This window comes from Triticum dicoccoides, chromosome 7A (genome assembly GCF_002162155.2).
Source record: "Triticum dicoccoides isolate Atlit2015 ecotype Zavitan chromosome 7A, WEW_v2.0, whole genome shotgun sequence".
NCBI lineage: Eukaryota > Viridiplantae > Streptophyta > Magnoliopsida > Poales > Poaceae > Triticum > Triticum dicoccoides.
The window spans coordinates 326,956,378-326,977,126 of NC_041392.1; the positions used below are offsets into that span (position 1 = coordinate 326,956,378).

General features: G+C 47.7%; 1 protein-coding gene across 2 annotated transcripts; it reads right to left on the bottom strand.

Annotated features, from left to right (window-relative positions):
• Window positions 1-6: 6 nt before the first annotated feature.
• LOC119328872 lies at window positions 7-20,270 on the bottom strand. Of its 2 annotated transcripts, none has more exons than XM_037601866.1 (7): window positions 20,121-20,270; window positions 19,411-19,726; window positions 18,520-18,605; window positions 1,377-1,523; window positions 710-833; window positions 288-577; window positions 7-196 (listed from the first exon to the last, which is right to left on the bottom strand). In XM_037601866.1, exons 2-7 carry the CDS (start codon window positions 19,604-19,606, stop codon window positions 104-106), a joined length of 936 nt encoding a protein of 311 aa, XP_037457763.1. In that variant the 5' UTR covers window positions 19,607-19,726; window positions 20,121-20,270; the 3' UTR covers window positions 7-103. The 2 variants fall into 2 exon arrangements, with proteins under 2 accessions (XP_037457763.1, XP_037457764.1); XM_037601867.1 differs by having other exon boundaries at window positions 20,024-20,226.
• Between the last annotated feature and the right edge of the window lie 479 nt (window positions 20,271-20,749).

Here is a 20,749-nt window from a genome sequence, read left to right on the forward strand (position 1 = left end):
TCGCGTCACCATTTTCTTTCACAGACGATCCAACTCACCAACACTCTTTCGGCCCACAGCAATACAGGCGGGATTTACAGTGGTCTTGATGCGGATGGGCCATCTACAGTAGCTTCAGCATTTTCAGCCGCTCCTCATGCTCTGGCTCAAGCTTCGGGGCCGAGTAGCTGCCGTGCAGATCTTCCACTACGTATTCCTGCATGCGAAAAAGAATGAAACGAATTCATAATCTGAAAGAATGATGCTGCCCCGGGAAATAGCTCGACCAATGTGAGGCGGCCTCTTGCCTTTGTGAGCTCTCTTTTGGTCAGGATGTGATAATGTCTCTGCCAGATCCTCTGGACGGCCATAGTCGCCGCGAGGAAACCGTATGCAATCCCAAGGATAGCGAACACGACGATGAAGAGCACCACCAGGGCAAAGCAGGCCTCCAAAGAAGCAGGGAGACAGTCCAGGATGCCCCAACCATAGCAGCAGTTCCGGCACCCAACTAAGCACGGATCTTGGTTGTCGTTCAAGGACGAGCAGTGCACTATCAACCCGAAAAATCCAAGCAGCACAAAGAAAACCACAACCCCTTGAACATCAACAGATAAAACGTTAGGTTAATTCAATAACAGCAGTTTTATGTTGCTGTAACCAAAAGTTTTGCTCACTAATATAAATGGTACATATGCATCATTATGACAGAAAGGTGTTATTCCAATACCTATGCAGTAGTAGAACGGTATTGGATGCTTTGACAAGATACGATCCCAACCATCACTGAAACTATTCCGGAAACTTCCGTCCCTGTCTAGAAAGTATGCAATTGCACTAATGATAGCAATAGTCTGCAGAAAATGAAAATATATGCAAATAATTATTTCCCCTGCCTGAATTTGTACTGAAAAAATGCCCTAATATTTTAATAGTACATCAGTATGTGTATTCTGAAAATAAAAAGTGCATTGGCATTGCTTGGAGAGCGAAATGCCAATGATAAGAATCATTCCGTTCAAAAAAATAATTTGTATTTTGTGTTAGTTTGTACATTAAACATGTGGTATCAACTTGTATTTCGTGATCATTTGTACATGAAACCTGCAGTTCCGTCAAATTTACTCAAGATCTAAATATGCAAATTTTGAATAATGCAACTACTATTCCAGATTCAATAGATTGGTGTTTTCATAGTTTAACTGAAGTAGGAAAATGTAACTCTGAATGCCTCAGGGGGGCATTTTCTGAATTATATTGTACAGACTTATTATGTATAAGTATTCCCAGTTGTGCAACAGTACTAAATAAGAGCATCTTTAGAAACAAAGATATTGGATTTCATTTAGTGAAGAAAAGGCATTAAAAAAGAAATATTTTCAAGTCTTAGAGCTTACAATTTGAACTGCAAGAAAACCAAGTATAACATCTCTTGCCACGAAGAGCCGGAACTTTATTTTGCGCCATGAGTTATCTTCCAGAGTTTCCACTCGAAGATGGAACTGAGCTTTGCATGTTGTGCAGTGTGAGAATGCAAATCCTTCCTACAAAGTAAGCAGGAAAAATGGGAGCAGCATTTAACTACATTTCCCAACCATAATGAATATATCAACAGAAAAAAAATTAGAAGGCATAGCATCTAGTTAGGACTTAGGAAATCCTTAATACAAGGGGAATCATAAAGCTCAATAAAGTACAAGTTGAACCTAAAGATTCTAATAAAATATTCCAACAGTGATGTGCTAAGCCTTCGAGCAGCACGATTTCAACCTAACCCTCCAAATTAAGCTGAATGAGAATAGTTTGCAGAGATGCAGCTTGACTCCTAATGGATATCGCGTTGCCAATACAAGTCTAAAGCTGATAACATCTTTGCAATCTCAGAAACTGCCACTTGAAACAAGATTAATGAGGCTAGGTGGCAGGTTCTGATCACATTACTACCGCCAGAGAAAAAGAAACTCTAGCTTGCAATTTTCTCCTCCAATATACGGTACATTTACTTTGTTTACTTGTACTTTCTCTTTTCTCTTCTGGGTTCTCACAGGTTTCTGTTAGGTTTCATCTCTAGCCTACTCCAACTTGGTTGGGACAAAAGGTTATGTTGCTGTAGTAGTACTCCACGTACCAATATGACACTGCATGTATTTTCTCATGTTCTCTAGGTGAAACTTTTTCTATATCCAACTGGTGTCTCGATATGGTGGTTTACACATATAGCATAATGCTGGCTGTAGATTCGGAACATTTAGAGAATGTGCAGCTAATCGTATTCATGTATGTTGGGGACATATATACACAGTACAGACAGGCCTAGATTTGTCCTCCAAGTTCATATCTCGCAATTAAAAAAAGAGATAGACCAGGAGAGTTAGGAAGGAAACGATCCTACGTGATCGCATGTGAGTGGTCGGAACATGAACAACGTGAAATTGTCCAAGGGGCACCTTTTCGCGGACAAATGGATATCCAACTCAACATGCTTGTGCGGCGATGATGAATTGGGTTAGCTGACAAGTAGACAGCATAGACACTGTCACAAAACATCACGGAGGCCTTGTCGATGGTGCAGTGGAGCTCACCAAGTAGTTGACGAAGCCAACAACACTCCGCCATGGCATTGGGGACTGCTCGATATTCTTCTTCGGCACTAGAATGTTAAACCATGGGTTGTCATTTGGAGGACCATGACACCAAAGAGTCGCTGACATAGACGCAAAAAAAAAAAGATGTAGAGTGGCGAGTATCCGGGCAGCCGGCCCGATCAGCACCGCGCTAGGCGGCAATGGCGGTGGAGGAGCTACCAGTAAGCTGAAGACGTGAGATGTAGTGCTACGAAGATTGCGAAGCAATCTCTTGATCACCCCCCAGTGAGCATCTCGTGGAGCATGCATGTGCAAACAAATTTTCTGAACAATATATGCAATGTCCCGTCGTGTCAAGGTGAGGTATTGAAGAGCTCTTGCAATACTTCAGTAGAAGGTAGCATCAGACAAGAGATCTCCAGAGGCAGCCGAGGCCTTGGGTTTAAGCTTGTACCCGGTTCAGAAAGGCACTGGAGACGTCAAGCTGGTATACCGGCCAATGGCAAGACGCACACGGGACCGAAGGTCTCACCAAAGTCCACACCAGCATGTTGTGTGAAGCCACATACAACCCTGTGAGCTTTGTAGCAATCCAAAGAGCCATCTATTAAGCTTGTGCAGATATACCCACTTGCCGGTGGCGATGTTGGCGCCACAAGGACGAGGCACGAGTATCTATGTGCAGTTAGCCTGCAATGCATTGAACTCATCATGTATCGCAGCACACCATGTGGGGTTGCGGATTGCAGCACGAGCAGGGGAGGGTAGCAGAGACAGGGAGATAAGAGGCTTCATCGGTGGCGGCGGCAGTTCGGCTAAATAACCCCATGACGAGCACGCATGGCTATGGTGTGCACGAACACGTCGAAGGACCACAACCCCAGACCACGCGTCGGTGCAATCAGCATGGGGGGTGCAGACGGCGAAGGTGACGAGGCAACGAGCTTGACAGCAGAGCTGGAGGTTGTCGTGGTTGGCGCAGAGGCGCTGCTGCCCAAGCCAGGGTCGGTTGCTGCCATGGCAGCCGAGTTGGGCGAAGCGGCCAACCAGTGGGCGGGACAGGGGAATCCGCTGCGGGGCAAGCAAATTCACTGTGATGACAGCCGAAACAGCCGACCCAGCAGGCGAATTCACTGCATGTCCCTCCTTTCTGGAGGTTGTACCCCTGATGTCTTCCTGTTCAATGAAATGAAACACAAATTCTTTTGCGTTTTCTTGAGAAAAAAATATTGGAAACCGAGAACACTCTTTATAAGTGAAGTCCATACATCACACAGCACATAAGAGCAGAGGGAAAACTAGCTTGAGAATCTGATTGTTTAAAGGGTGAATGAACGTGCTTCCCCAATCTACAAGCATGACATCTCATAGACGGGATCTTATTATAAGAGAACTCGAAAGACAAATCGTTTTTGAGAGGGCGTCATGTCCTGGATGCCCAAGTCGTTGAAGTCAAAGCTCGGAGGTGCTAGCAAGAAGAGACTAAGGCCCGTACACGAGGGCATAAAGTTCGTCCAGGCAATCACATCGGAGAATCACTGATCGTGTATGCAAGTCCATAATAGAAAAAACATATTTGTCAAATTTTAACGGTGGCAGGATTCTGAGGAGTGAAGTAACAAACAAAAATCAACTTTTAATAAGATTATGAGTGATGACGACATTGTGAAGGTGAAGTAGAAAAGAACAAATGGGAAGGGAGGTGGTACCGGTATGGGTGATCAGAAGGGAGTCGGCATTAGCAACGATGAAGCTAGGGGTGGAAAAGAGTGTGGAGTGAGAGAGGATACCGAGGTTGTTTGCCATATGCGAGGTGCCAAGGGACCAGTTGGACCCGCCGCCTTGAAGGGAGAGGTTGTTGAGGGCGGCGTGAAATTGTGTCTGGTCCCATGCCGTTGGTTGGGCTTGTGGTGGTGAAGGACCGTAACCCTAGTAGGGAGGAGCGAAGGCAAAGCCCTGCTGTCCTAGCTGCGTGTCATGGCCATGTGGCAAAGAGAAGCCGGGACAAGGCCCGAGTAGAACGGCACCTAGTACGTGCCTGTTGGGTGGCCATGCCTGGAACATGTCAGATGGTGGGTAGGTATCGGTGATCCACGCTGGCGTTGGAGCGGCTCGCGTGTCAGGAGCCGCCGGGTTGGAGCTGAACGTAGTTTGGGATGGTTTCTTCTTCCCTCACTTGCCGCAATCACAAGAGGAAGGCGCGACGGGATAGGAAGCAGGCGAAGCAATGGGCACGTGGCAAGAGCGATTAGCGACAAGGGCCACTACACATGGTGAGCGCCATGGGCGAGGCGAGGTTCTTACTAGAGTAGGGTGCCGCGGGCACAAGCAAAGGTGAGGTTGGTCAAGTTGATAGTGGTCGAAGTTGCCATTGAGCCCATTGATGAAGGCGAGCAGCATGTCCTGGTCGACAACGGGAGAGCCCGAATCACGCAGTGTCTCAGCAAGACACTTGAAACGACCGGAGAATGCGGTGATGAACAAATCACCTTCGACGAGATTGTGGAACTCTCGTTTAGTGAAGACGGAGCGTTGGAGGTGATTGTCGAGGAAGAGGGAGGTGATGGCGGTTCACACGTGCTCGGCTGTGTCAGCAGTCGATCTGAGTCCACTTAACGTCACCGAGCATCATGGCACCATCAACGGAGCCGTTGACATGGTTGGTGAGGCCAAGCTTGCGTTAGGTGAGGTTGAAGGTCTAACAAATGGAGAAATTCAACTTGACGAAATCAAGGGTGGTGGTGACATGGTTGAGGATACCATGTGGACTGGGAAGATTTGGAGAATATACAGCCCATCGTATTCATGTATGTTGGGGACATATATACACAGTACAAATCAACCTAGACTTGTCCTCCAAGATCATATCTCGTAACTAAAAGAAGAGATAGACTAGTCACGTCACTTCACCAGCCACCACCACTGCCCTCCGTCGTCGCCCCGATCATGGCGAACTACCCGCTCAACCCAGTGCCGTTCCTCCCACCGGGCTTCGCCGTCGAGCCCGGTCCGGCAGATCGTCTTGTGCGCAGCGGCATGGTCGTCGGACCCATTCCGCCGCTCAACCACGACTTCCTCGTCGTCGCAGAAGCCAGCCACTATGCCCCCCTGCATCTCCACGCGGCCATCCGCACCATGGTTCAAGGTCTGCTTCATGAGTCCCAACTTTTTACCACTGAATCTAGCGATCATCCTTTCGGCATTGGCATATTCGGATTTGTGGATTCATTCATGAGGGACGCTGCGGTTAATACCCCTCTTGAGCTTGAAGATGAGGATCTCCTAATCACTTTTGTGCCGCACAATGAAGCCCTCAATCGTCGCACCACCTCTTTTGGCCCCGAGGTCTGGCTCATGTTTTTCGGATTTCCCTACGATTACCAAACAAACTACTACATCACCAAAGCCCTGGGTGGCTACGGCTCTCTCGTCAGCTGGTATAATCCAAGGCAGGACAGGAGGTTCATCTTGCTCAAGGCCCACTTTCTGCGCCTTCGCCTGATTTCAAAGAGTTTTGTAGTCTAGCAATTGGGTGGTGCGAGGGATTGCTGGACCGTGCAGATCACCATCTTGAGGAGCAACTATTGGAATGGCCTGCTGCCTGAGGTTCTCCCTGCTGGCGAAGAACCACCCCCACCTGACAGCAATCCACATCCGCAGTTTGGACCTGAACTGACCGCTGAGCAGCTCTACCAACAGCAGGTCCATAACTGGTTGGTTCAGAACGGTGCTCCTCCTGCTGACAACGCGAACCATGGCAATGGGCCTCACCAGAACAATGCTGGTTGGGGGGGCATGGCCAATTCCTCCGGCTCCTCCATTGCCGCCCCTCCCCCCACACCTGGTCAATTACCAAGCCTGGTTGGTTGCTCAAGGTCTAACAGTGCAGCATGGTCTTGTCCCAGAAGACAACATTTCTGATAATGCTATGGAAGATACCTTTTCTTCTGATGATGATAGCTCTGTTTCTGTTGGAGATGCTCTGCTTCTGCTACCTGTCGCTGCACCTACCACCCAACAATCTGAAGCACACGATTCAGTCACAGTTTCTGTCAGTCTGCATAACCAGGGCATACAATTCGGCCTGTCTGCACAAGGCTCTGAACTGATCAACCTCCTCCTGTCGGATCCGATACCCAGGCAGCAACTCAACACCTTCATCTTCCATGCCCTACGCCCAACAATCGCCACAATTGGACCTTGGAGCAATGGTTACGGTATGCGATCCCCCAACTTGGAGGTTTCTGTCTTGGTCTCTGCTGTTGACAATGGCATCACTCTTGCTCAGCTGCCTCTCCCTCCAGCTTCTTCAGTAGTGCTAGAAGAAATCTTTAACAATCATCAGCAGTTATCTTTGCCAGCGCAGCAAAATTCTCCTGAGCCTGCTCCAACCGAAGCTACATCTCTGCTAGCTGCTCAGCCTCTCGGGCACACCAGTTTTAGTCCTCCTCGGTCGACTGATCGCAACCCCAGGATTGCCCAGGGCACGCTTGGTCTCGCTGCAGTTAGCTCCATCATTGAACCTGCTGGCCCTGTGGTGACTCGTGGCCGTCATGCTCGTGCTCCTGCTCACATTTCCACTGCTAAAGTCCGTCGTAGCAACCGGTCCAATAAATACAATGGCTTCAACATCAACCAAGTGACTATGCTCGCCCTACCATCTCTCGGGTGATGCCACGGCTGATGCCTTCGATTGGCTCTTCCTCCTCCGCCCAAGAGACGCATTCTGATGATGCACCACCCACCCCAGTGCATGTCCTTTAGGAGATTGGAAGCAATCGATGTGTTGTCCCTGCTACTGAACTTACTGAAATCCTCAATGCAGCTCCTGAACCTGCGTCCACTTCGACTGCACGCACAGGTAATCTGCTCGCTGACGATTTGGCACCTGCTGCGCCTTCTTAACTACCAAAATCAATCCTGGAAAAAGCGCTGCACCATTCGGTGGATCAAGTTCGGCGATGAAAATACGAAATTCTTCCAGGCAGTTGCCACTGAAAGATATCGCCGTAACATCACCAGCTTCAGAAAAGATGATGGAGCTCTTGTTGATAATCATTCGGGCAAAGAGGCACTCCTGTTTCAAACTTACACTGATCGTTTGGGCACCTCGCGACTGACAGAAATGAAGTTCAACCTTTCAAACATTGTTCAGCGCCATCATGATCTGGACCAGTTAACTGAACAATTGCACACGATGAGATCGATGCAGTAATCAAAGAAATGCCGACTGATCGAGCGCCCGGCCCTGATGGTTTTAGTGGAGTTTTTCTCAAAGCGTGTTGGCCTATCATCAAACAAGACTTCTATAACCTTTGTGACAAATTTCATCAAGGTGAATTGAACCTCACAAGTATAAACGATGGCCTGATAACCCTAATCCCAAAAACCAACTCACCGGAGAATGTGAATGACTACAGACCGATCACGCTGCTCAGTTGCTGCCTTAAGCTGATCACCAAGCTTCTCGCCAACCGCCTTCAACATGTCATTTTAAAAATCATTCACACTAACCAGTATGGTTTCATCAAAGGGTGAACGATACAGGATTGCTTGGCGTGGACCTTCCAATATATCCATCAATGTCACGCCTCTACGACGGAGATTATTCTGCTCAAACTTGATTTCACCAAAGCCTTTGACACGATTGAGCACGCACCCATGTTAAACATTATGAAGCAGATGGGTTTCAATGACAAGTGGCTATCTTGGATAAAATGCATTTTCTCCACGGGGCGCTCATCGGTTTTACTAAATGGTGTCCCGGGTCGTCAGTTTCACTGTCGCACCGAGGTGTGACAAGGTGACCCGTTGTCCCCCCTGATCTTTGTGATCGCAGCCGACCTCCTCCAAGCCGCCATCAACGATGTGTATAGACAAGGCAAGATCCAACTGTCATTCCCTTTCACGGGACAAATGGACTACCCGGTGATACAATATGCGGACAATACAATTTTGGCCATGCATGCATGCCCTCGTCAAGCAGCTATCGTAAAAGAGATCCTCACGGACTACGCGTCCTCCATCGGCCTCCGGATCAACTTCCATAAATCCACGCTCATCCCGATCAATCTCTCCCAGGAATCAGCCCTTGCCCTCGCACGTTTATTTGGCTGTTCGGTTGGGTCTCTGCCTTTCACCTACCTTGGACTACCCCTTGGCACGACCAAGCCCACCGTCCTGGACCTTATGCCACTTGTTTGCAGTGCAGAACGCCGTCTTACATCAACGATCTCCATGATGTCCTACGGGGGTAAACTCTCTTGGCTTAATGCAACTGTCGCGTCCCTCCTCATCTATGCCATGTGCACACTCAAATTTCCCCCAAAACTGGTTGAGATGCTTGATAAAATCCGAAGATGCCTTTGGACCAAGAAAACTGAGCAGGGTGACAAATGCAACTCTCTTGCGGCCTGGGATATGGTTTGCAAGCCCAAAAGGCATGGAGGACTTGGGTTATTAACATCGAAATACAGAATGATGCACTGCTTATGAAATTCCTGCACAAGTTCTACAACAAGCTCGACGTCCCTGGGTTCATCTTATTTGGGACACGTATTATACGAACAAAATACCTCACGCAACAAACCTGGTTGGATCCTTCTGGTGGCGCGACATTCTGAAACTTACACCCACCTTTCGAGGCATCACGCAAGTCTGGGTAGTCTCAGGTACGACTACTCTTATTTGGAAAGATCTTTGGGCAAGTGACGTTCTAGAATCTTCCCATCCCCATGCATTCTCCTATGCCATGCACGAAGACGAGTCAGTCAAAAGTTTCTTGGAGAGCACGGCACTGTCGGAAACCTTTCATCTGCCCCCTCCCCACAGGCCTTGGACGAGGTGCGTGACATCCAACTGGTCTCCTCACACATGCACCCGACCACGTCAACGAATGACATCTGGCACTACACCTGGGGCAAGGCAGATTACCGGCCCACTGATTACTACAAGTTCTATTTTAGAGACGCGAACGCCCACCCAACATTCTCTCTGCTCTGGCGTTCTCACTGCATCATGCGGATCAAGGTTTTTGGATGGCTTCTCATGAACGATAGATTGCACACATAACATGTTGAAGCGACGCCACTTTGACATTGGCAATGACCACAGTTGTTTGCTATGTGGCACTCCAATTGAGGAGACACTTGATCACATGATTTTTACTCGCCGTTTAGCAGATCTTGCTGGCAAAAACTTGGCATTGACTGGCCCTCATTCACCTGCCGCCTCCAACTGCTTCAACATGGTAAAGAAACTTGGGGGCGCCCGCTCTTCTTTGACATATTTCTAGTGGCTGCTTGGAGTCTGTGGAAGGAAAGAAACAACAAGCATTTCAGAAGAATTGCTCCAAGCATTGAGGGCTGGATGAGAAGATTTAAGGAGGATTTTAGCCTCCTCCAACATAGGACTAAGGGTGCTCACCCTGCCTTTATTTCTTTCTTTGTTTCTGATCTCCCCTAAAGTAGTTTTCTTCTTCTCTCCCACCTAACACAGCAGGAGCCTCTCCTACTGTCATTCCCTCAAAAAAAGGAAGAAAACCTGATCGCATGTGATATGCTAATATTCTTACACTAGCAGTGGAAAGCAAACTACGGAACCTATAATAGTGTCTCGGAGCATCTATATCTATACCAATATAATAAGAAGACCCAAAGGGACAGACCCAATTGATCTTGGTCATACATCTGTGTTAATCCAACAATTCGTATCGTCCCAATGGTGAGCACCACACCATGTTTAACGTCCTAATTACCCACCACTGCCATTGGTTCTAGTTTCACATCTCCACAGTCAAATGATGTCAGCCTAACAAGCAAGATACCTAAAGACCTCCCATAATTTTCTCAATTCCTTTCACGCTCCTTTCTCCCCTCACACCACAAATGCCGACACATCGCTTGCGGATCACCGTCCAGGGTGAGCCCATATGTCGCCTCGAGTTCAAAGTTCGCCACGCTCCCCACATTAAAGCGCAGCGAGTACTGTCAGAGCGCGTAGCCCTCAACCTCACTGCCACCACTGCCTCCTCCCCCTACTGGTGGCACCACCCTGTTGTGCCCTTTCACATCCTCTGCCACGCCCATCCAGATCCGTTTGTCGAGAAGGGTTAGAAAGTCACTCCCGGTGAGCTCGCTGGCACCAGAACATCACTATCGTTCTCCTCGTTCTCTAGGCCAGACCTCACGACCACCCTCCTATGCCCTGATGCGCTGAGCAATCCCTTCGACAAGCAGATCGAGGTGGTCCCACAGCGCCAAACGCATTTTGCCAGTTGCCTGATTTGGTTCAAAATTGAAATATATTAAAGAATCGGGCATTCAAAAGACAAGATAGATGATTATCGCTGTATATTTTTCCTCATTATTTGCATATTGATTTGTTGTGTTCGTGATTGGCACGCATAATCGGGTTTGCCCAGCGCCTTCCACTGCTTCATTTTTCCTGCTTTCGTAGTTTGTAAAACCGTAGTTTCAAATCGATGAAATCGAAGGAGCTCTCTTCTATTTATTTAGGGGAAAAAATCATGTTTGCCCAAGCCTCTTGGTAAACCCAACTTTTGCAGGCAAAAATTGCTTGTCGTTGATGTAATCTGGCAACCGATATGTCCATAGGGTTCTCTCAATCTGTGAACCATGCACGACATTTGCAGCTGATCGCGAGCGAGCCCTCGTGGTGGGGACAAAGGTAGCATCAGTACCAGGGTTGCTTTCCAGAAGGATACCTACGATTCCTATGTTGTAAACACATGTCATCATTCTATCTTCAATTCTTCATGCCGACGTTAGTTGTGGAACAATACCTTTTTTGGAAGAAAAAAATGGTTTAGCGTTCATTGAGCTTTGCTTTAGTCTTTGGTGCATCTGTGAATTTAAACATGGTTAGATGTGTAATTGTTTGTGTTATGTTTTTTCTCCCTTGAAGATGTCTGATGGGGGAACAAAGAGTAGAGCATTTGGTGAGTATAGCATTAATGAGCATGGCTTTCGTAAGCGAAGTACTAGGCCAAACGAATCACATACCAGTGAGAAGGCATACCGATGTGCCTCTGAAGACATGCATATGTTTGGTCCAATTAGAGATGGAGCAAGTAGTATTGTGCGATAGCTATTTCTATACCACTTCACCGAATTTTTAGCTTGGTTAAGATAAAACATTTTCGACAAGGTGCACTTTTAATTGTCAGAAATGCAGCTTACAACCACATTGGTGCATACTTCTGTTTTTTTTAGATGAACATCCCAATAAGGGTGTTTTCATTTTTAATCCCCTAATAATTGTTCCTTCTACTTCACTGAACTGAACATACAAAAGAAGATAGTGAGAAATTGAATTCCTATTATTTGTACCTACACTCAAATGAAACTTGTGGGGAAAAAAATCTGCCCAGCGGACGAATTTGGTCTACATTGCACAATAGTTTCCAGCAAAGAACATGTGTTTTTCCTTTTTCCATGATTGGGGATATGTGGTGTTATTTTCTACTTTTCGAATGGGAAGTTGGGAACATGTGGACAGATCATTGATGTGCTCCGAGATTCGCTATACACAGTTCTGAGTTGCAGTGAGCAAATTATCTACAAGAACACAACTTTATCTAAAAAGGACTATTTAAATATATATATTCACTTTCTGGACCTTCCATTTTTGGGATCATTGTCTTCTTGATTTTTGGGAAACAGAATCTACATTCTTTACCTTTCAAGGTGTATGTGCACATGAAGCCGTACATGTCACAATGATTGTGAGACGGAGCACCAACAGTTTTTTGTTCAGTCCGTGGGCATGTACCGAGATGTCTTGTGAACATAGAAGAGATTTGATAGTGGTATCTCATAGCACTTCCAGAGATGTATAAGCAGAGCACACAGCAGTTTTAATTATTGGTATACATGTGCTTATATGCTTAATGTTGTTTTTGTTGTCGTTATCTCATTTCTCATTTTTATATGCACTCACTTTGATCTTCAATACCAAATAAATACAATAAAATATATTAGATTATGGATTTAATGATATTGATTTGATACTGTGAATGTGATATTTCTTATCCTATAAACTTGGTCATATTGTCTCCTTCGATGCCCTTATAAATTGATCACTAAGGTGATGGATAACAGAGTAGCTATTTTTGCTGACAAGCTTATCAGCAAACACCAGAATGCTTTCATTAAGCACAGGAATATCATGGATGGGATCCTCACTCCATGAGGTGCTACACCACACTCATCAAAAGAAAAAGATTGGTGTGGTACTTAAGCTAGATGTTGAAAAAGCCTATGACAAGATAAACTGGGATTTCCTCCTCGATGCCATAGTAATCGAGGGTTTGGGACTACTTGGTGTGGCTGGGTGAAAAAAATCCTCAGTAATGGTACAGTCAGCATTAAGCTAAATAATGAGATGGGACCTTACTTTCAGAGCTACAAAGGCGTTCACCAAGGCGACCTCATTCCCCATTTTTATTTAACCTCGCTGTGGAAGCTCTGTCTAAGACGATTCGCAATGCTCAAAAGGAAAAAATGATTACTGGACTAGCTCCGGACCTCATTGAGAATGGCATAGCCATCCTCCAATATGCTGACGACACAGTCATCTGTTTTGAACATGATGAGGAGGCTGCTGTTAACTTGAAGCACCTCTTATATATTTTTGAACTCATGTCTGGTCTAAAGATAAACTTCCTTAAGAGTGAAATCCTGTGTGTGGGAGGAGATGATAATGTACTAGCTTCCTATGCTGATCTTTTCAACTGTCAAATTGGGCACTTCCCGATGAAATACTTGGGAGTGTCGGTAAGCTACTCCACCTTGCGTAGCCTGGACTGGAGTTTTGTAGATGACAAATTCCTCAAATGTTGTGAAACATGGATTGGGAACGCTGCATCCTCGGGAGGAAGACTTGTACTCCTAAATTCCTCCCTTTCTAGCATTGTTTATTACTACATGGCTATGTTTTTGCTTCCTAAGATGGTGATCTACAAACTTGATAAACATCGCAAAAAGTTTTTCTGGCAAGAAACCAACGGCAGGAAACGTTATCATCTTGTGAAATGGACCAGAATCTGTAGATCGAAGAACAAAGGGGGTTTGGGGGTGAAAGATCTCCGTAAGCATAATATTAGCTTACTTACTAAATGGTGGTGGAAACTCAAGACACAGCAAGGGTTGTGGCAGGATGTAATTCGAACCAGGTACTTGAAAAAAAGATACTATAACTTCGGTGAGAAGTAGATTTGGAGACTCGCCGATCTGGAAAGCCATTATGAAAGTTAAGGAATATTATCTAACTGGAAGAGGGTGATCCTGAAATCTGGCAACTTGGCCACAGTGTGGATTGATCCCATTGATAATAACTCTCCCTTACGGGATAGATTCCCCGAGCTTTACAGCATATGTAATGAGCAGGAGATTACAGTTGCCAAGTTCAAAAACAATGTTAGCATAGATTTCTTCAGGAGACGTCTACACCCTCCACTGATGGATCAGTGGGGGGAAGTCAAGCGGGCGGTTGAATCCTGGGTACTCTCTAATGAGCCGGAACAAGTGAGCTGGAACCTTGGGAAGAGTAAGCGCTTCACAACTAAATCTGTGTACGCATACTTCGAAAAGCATCTAGCTGGTTGTGACTATAGATGGATATGGAAAGCTAAACTTCCTCTTAAGATTCAGATATTCTTATGGCAATTATTCCAGGATGTTGTGCTGACACGAGATGTTATGAAAAGATGAAACTGGGCTGGAAACCCGAAATGTTCCTTCTGCACAGATAGAGAAACCTCGCAACACCTTTTCTTCACCTGCCCAGTTGCCAGGGTAGTCTGGAGAACTGTTGGGTGTGTCCTGGGCACGGGTTTATGTCCTAACAATTTGTGGCAATATTTCTCCTGGTGCTATGTCTTCTTACCGGATGGATCTAAGTTCTATACCTTTGGCCTTGCTGCGATATGCTGGGCTATGTGGAACTGTCGTAATCGGGCCCCATTCGAACATAAGAAGCTAAAAACTCCTTTTGATGTGGTTTTTTCTGCATGTGGATATCTGAATTATTGGGCAGGTCTGATGGATGGAGTTGATCGCGAGGCAATGGAGCACGGTGCCAAGATGCTCAAGACCAATGCGGCTACCATCATGAGGATCTGTGCCACCCCAGCTGAACCAGCGATGGACTGATGAGTTGCTGCTGTACTATCTTCATCAATAGCATCCTACCTCCCCAACTGTTATGTTAGACTTTGATCTTTGCCCCTGCGTGGGCTTTTGCTGTCTGCTCATCATGTGAGCTTTCCCCCTTTTGGAGACTTTATGCTGGTACCTTGGTTCGTGCTGGTTAGGATAGTTGGTTTTAGATGGTACTGGGTTTTCGCCCTATAGTGAGCTGCTCGATGACGAGTGCTCACGGTGGGTTTCCCAGCGGTGTCTTGAACTCGCTTTCCCCTTTCCAGCTTCCTTTAAAAATCAGACGCTGTATTTCCGTTATGTTAAGTAATGGAAAGGGGTTATGCCCGGTTCAAAAGAAAAAAGCTTGGTCATATTTCACAAATATAACTTAAGACAAAACTATTATGTGAAGTGTTTTGACAGAGAGAGTATATGTAGCTCATTCACCATGTAATAACTAAGACATGACAAATGCACACGATGAGAACTTCTTTCCTGGCCACTCTAGTCCGACTACATACTCTATAACTTAACAGACTCCATGACCAAGACTTTTTTTTCGAGAAAACGCAAGAGAGCTTGCATTTCATTGCTTTGGAAAGAAAGAGAGTTTCAGTTACAATCCTCCTAGGAGGCAGTTACAGTGCCCAATAGCACATCAGTGAACGTCCCAACTTTGTGGTACGATGGCACGAAGCCCTAGAGCGCCGGCTCTGGCCCAGAGGGCGGCCTGTCCTTGATCTTCGTGAGCAGGTCATTCGCCGAGGGCCATCCTCGGTTGAAGACACAATCGTTACGGTACTTCCAAATCATCCCTGGGACGAGGAGGGTCGCGGAGGCGAGGCCCTTGCGCATGGGTTTGGGAGTGTGCTGCCGCGCCGTGTGCCACCAGTCATTGAGAGAAGTCTCGCTGTCGGGCGGGGCACAGGAGAGTCGGAGCCAGTGCAGCACCTCGTACCAGATCTGCTGAGCGAAGGGGCAAGCGAGGATGAGGTGGTGTATGGTCTCAGGGTCCTGGTCACAGAGGGGGCATCGCACGGGGTGCTGTAGGCCGCGGCGGGCGAGGCGGTCGGCCGTCCAACACCGGTCCAGGTGGGCGAGCCAATGGAAGAATCGGACGCGCGGGGGCGCCCAGTTCTTCCAGGTGCGCTTCCATGGGACGCAGCCCGTGGAGCCATTGAAGGTGGCGATGTAGGCCGATTTGGTGGAGTAGACGTCGCGGGGGTTCCACTTTCAGGAGAGGCGGTCTGGCTCGGCAGAGAGGGTCGTGCGGCTGATTGTGTGCCAGAGCTGTAAGTATTGCCCGATCTCATGGATGCCAATCGTGCCATGTATGTCCCGCGCCCATCAATTGGCCTATAATCCATGGGCGACGGTCCTGAGCTTGCAACGGCGCTTGGGAATGCATGCATATAGGAGCGGAGCGATCTCGCCAACGGAGCGCCCGTCGATCCATCGGTCTTCCCAGAAGAAGGCCTGCATGCCATTCCCGATTTGCATGGTGGTGGATGCGAAGAAGAATGCATGCTCCTCAGCGGTGAACTGCAGGTCGAGGCCAGCCCACGCTCTGGTGTTGTCCGTGCGGCTGAACCACAGCCATCGGGTGCGGAGCACGAGGCTGGTCCAGGCGAGATCGCGCACGCCGAGGCCGCCAAGCGAGAGCGGCCTAGCAACGCGTTGCCAATAAACATGGCAGTGCCTGCCATTTGCTTCCGCGTGCCCGGCCCACAAGAAGCCTCGCTGAATCTTCTCGAGTGCCTTGATGGTCTTGTTGGGGGCGCTAGAGCGAGGAGCTGGTGGATCGGGATCTCGCTCAGGATGGCCTTGACTAACGCGAGGCGGCCGGCCTTGTTCATGAGATGCGCCTTCCAAGTAGGTAGCATGTCGGCCGTTTTGTCGACGACGAGCTGCAATTGTGCGGCCGTGGGGCGGTGTAGCGTCAGGGGGATGCCCAAATACGTGATCAGGAACTCGGCTAGGGGCAGCCCAGTAGGTTGACAGCGGGCGCGGCATCATCGGCAGAGCACCGGATCAGGGTAGCGGAGCTTTTCGAGAAGTTGACCTAGAGGCCTGATGCGCGGTGAAGAGCAGTAGGATGCTCTTGACGGCCGTGATGTCGCCAATGGTGGGGTGGCAGTAGAGGATCACGTCATCGGCGTAGAGGGAAACAGAGGGGACCGGGGCCGGGGGTGCAGCCACTGCAGGACGCCCAGTTCCGTCGCGCGGAGGAGGAGGCGGCCCAGCATGTCAACGGCGAGGACGAAGAGCTGTAGCGACACGGGGTCGCCCTGGCGGAGGCCACACCTGTGCCAGATGGTGGGATGGGGTCTCAGTTGATGAGCACCTTCGTGCTAGCCGAGGAGAGCAAGATGGCCAGCCAGTCCAAGAAGCGGGAGCCGAAGCCGTACTGGCGGAGGACGTCGAAGAGGAACGGCCAGCTAATGGTGTCAAAAGCGCGAGCCAAGTCCAACTTCAGGAGGACGCGAGAGGCGCCGAGCTGGTGCAGAAGGCGCGCAGACTAGTGCACGAGGACGAAATTGTCGTGCAGGCTGCGGCTGGGGATGAATGTGTTCTGGCACGTGCTGACGAGGCTATGGAGCTTTGGTGCAAGGCGGAGCGACAGGACCTTGGCAAAGATTTTGGCAACGAGGTGAATTAGGCTTATGGGCATGAAGTCACCTAGGCCGCTAGCGTCTGCACATCGGGAGCAAGGTGAGGAGCGCCTGGTTGAGGGAGCAAAAGCCCCGACCACGCATCTCGTAAAGCCGCTGGAAGACGTCGACGAAATCCTATCGGACGATGGGCTAGCACGCGCGCAAGAATTCGGCGGTGAAGCTGTCCGGGCCGGGAGCTTTCCGTACGGGGAGGTGTTTCACCGCCTGTCAAATTTCCTCGGCGTTGAAAGGGGCGTCGAGGTTGGTGGGTGTGATCGGCGCGAAGAGGTCGAGACCGCACTCACGGGGCGTCTCGCAACCGAGCAGGGCGTCGAAGTGTGTGTATGTTGAGGCCGCCATGTCGCGGGGGGTAGAGATCGAGGCGCCGCCCATAGTGAGGTTGTGGATCCGATTCTTCTGTCACTAGTATTGCCGGTGGAAGAAAGATGTGCTGGCATCACCGTCCTTGAGGGACGCAAGACGAGCGCGCTGTCGGGCTATGGTGCGCTCAAGGGAGGCAAGGCCAAGGTATGAAGCCGTGGTCTGCCGCCGGAGCCAGTCATCGTGCGGGGACAGGAGCCGACACTCCTGCGCCATGTCCAGCTTGAGGAGCTCCCTGGAGATCGCGAGCTTGAGGCGGACGTTGTCGACTGTCCTCAAGCTCTAGCTAGTAAGCTTGCGCGCGGTAAATTGCATGCGTCGTATGAGCCGCCGGAAGGGGTCGTCATCGTGGATAGAGTGCCAGGCGGCCGCCACGATATCGTGCAACCCGTCCAACCGCGTCCAGAGCTCCTTGAAATGGAACCGTCGATGGCCCGGCGGCACCAGTTTGCAATCAAGCAGCAAGGGGCTGTGATCGGAAACGATGGAGGCGAGGCATCGAAGGTGACATTCCCCGTGCAGAGGACGCGGTCTAGGTGCACGAGGGCTCGGGGGGTTGCTTGTTGGACTCCTCGAAATGGAACCGTCGATGACCAAGACTCTTCAACTAAATCAACTCTATAACCTAAAGTTTGATTAGTATATTTCCTGATAATTAGGGCATTGCACGTGCAAATGTTACTAGTATATTGTAAGATAGATAGGAACCAATTCCATCTGAAAATCATATGGAAAACGCAACTCTAGAAGGGACAGTACCTTCACAGACCTCCAATGGTCTAGGCATGAACGGTGAACAAACTGCTGAGTTCCCTTGCACATGCAAGGTGATATTAGCTCATCACCTGCATAAAAATGGAGTCACGTAAAATATGGAAGCTTAGAAATTGTTGACCTGAAATGGACAAACTGTAGCACCCAACCAGTATGTGTTTTCCATATAATAACTACAACCCTAACTATAAAAACCAGTATTGGCCTGTTGGCCTAATGTACAGCCTGAAGACTAAACAGTTGAAACAAATTACACTATTAGGTCTACTAAAACATAATCGTGCAAAAATTATACTTATTCCTGCTAGAACTTGAACCAGTTCGTTTAGTGTTAGCTTTAGGCTTCAGACATCGCAATGTGATCATGGACCTTCTCTTGTCCTATTTATGATGCAAACCTTCAATTAAAGCAAGTGCTGCAAAACAAAAAAAAACAAAAAAACTGCTAGCACTGCGGGTTCGATTCCCGCCGCTCGCCCGCTTAATTTATCAAGTACCATGATAAAAAAAAGTTTAGTCTAGTTAACTGTTTAACTACTTATATTAAATTAAGTATTAATTAGGTGTACAATTCAATGCTACCCTAATCTACTGGCACACATCCTATGACCTAAGCTTTGCCTATTGGGTTCCATTACAGAGCAAAGATCACAAAGAGATTTTGGATTAGTTGAAAGATGCCAAACAACTGAGTACATGTAACCACACACTTTCTTCTACTTGCTGCAGTCAGACAAGAAGCAAACTAGACATAGACAAAAATCATTACCAAATTGAACTAAAGCAATCAAATTGACACAACAAAAACTGTATCCCCTATACATAGGATGATCATCAACACAACAAAATAGCATCTCCAATGCATAAGATTGTTACCTATCTCCGACTCGGCCTCAAGGCAAATGCGGCAGCATGCGGCATAAGAACCATCGGTCTCCTCATCCTCAATCTCCAGCACGGTCACGGTTGCCGGCTGTGGTGGCGAGAGCTGGGGCAATGAGCCTGACTGATCTTTCCTATCGAGGAGAGGGTCTGAATCACTCATGATCGTCTCTTCCTCGCTACTGTCCATCCGCCGCAGATGTCCTCTAGTCTAGATTTTAGCCAGTACAATAATGTCCGTCGATAGTTTCAATAGCTAGGTAGCGTTTGCATACAACCTCACAAAACAGGTAGCATTGGCATACGGAGTCTGAAATTACACAAAGAAAATTATAATCAGAATGGGAACAGCTTATGGCAATTCCCGGTGGAACCACTAATTCGGTACAAACTCGTGGAAATCTAATTGTATTCCAAAGAGTGTGCCTGAAAATCGACCCCCAAAAATCCAATAAATCCCTACCAAAGTGCGTCTCACCGAGACGCATGGCAACATCTCAAATCTCAAGCACTAATTTGGGCAAAGGCCGAGACCCCAAGCAAAATCCCCCACCGATCTAGTCGAACAGAATACCGAGAAAAATGTAAAGGGTCAAGAAAAACTCACCACGAGAAAGCCGAATTCCAGATCAAGAAGACCCAAGAGATGAACAAACGATGCGATAAATCGTCAGCGCAAACGGAACAAGAAGAAGAAGCCCTACCTAAATCCGGCGTTTGCAGCTTTCCTCTCACGGGAAGGCTTGGAAGGGGTAAGATTCTCCGTGAGAAACAGCAAGGAAGCGGACGCGATAGTACCAAACTTGAAGGTCGTAGTGCACAAAGCGGTGGAATTTTCTACGAAGCACCTCCTTGAGAAGATATCAAATAACTTTTCTTTTATTTTATTTTCTTTTTTTTCTAAATAATAAAGATTGGGCATTTTAGATCTGATTAATATCACAAAAGCCAGGGCGTAGGATGACCCCTACAAAATAAAATTATATTAACAAACATACTAATCTTCTTCTTCATCTAATTGTACACTGTCCACCGACAATTAAAATTGAACTGAACCAACAGTAAAGAAAGATGAAACTTGCGAATGCTTTCGCCATATCAGGCTTTGAACTTTTGAAAACCGCAATAGTCACTCTCCTTTTGAGACGAGATCTAAAAATCGTTGAAGCAGCATCGGTTGGAACATCACCCCACACAAAACAGGCTTGAAATCTGTTACAACCCTCGAATAAGAGATTGTAAGTAGATTCATTGCATCCATGCATCATGTTAATTTTTCCTTAAAACTTGAAACGAAGGTGACCAAATCCTAGCACTTTGAAATTCAAATAGG

Bases quoted from the DNA above. Each gene is read 5' to 3' on its own strand.
- LOC119328872 (XM_037601866.1), bottom strand. From the start codon at position 19,606: ATGGACAGTAGCGAGGAAGAGACGATCATGAGTGATTCAGACCCTCTC. The intron at 1,524-18,519 runs GTACTGTCCCTT...CTTACTTTGTAG, and splicing joins ACCATTGGAGGTCTGTGAAG to GAAGGATTTGCATTCTCACA. The intron at 578-709 runs GTATTGGAATAA...TTGATGTTCAAG, and splicing joins ACCGTTCTACTACTGCATAG to GGGTTGTGGTTTTCTTTGTG.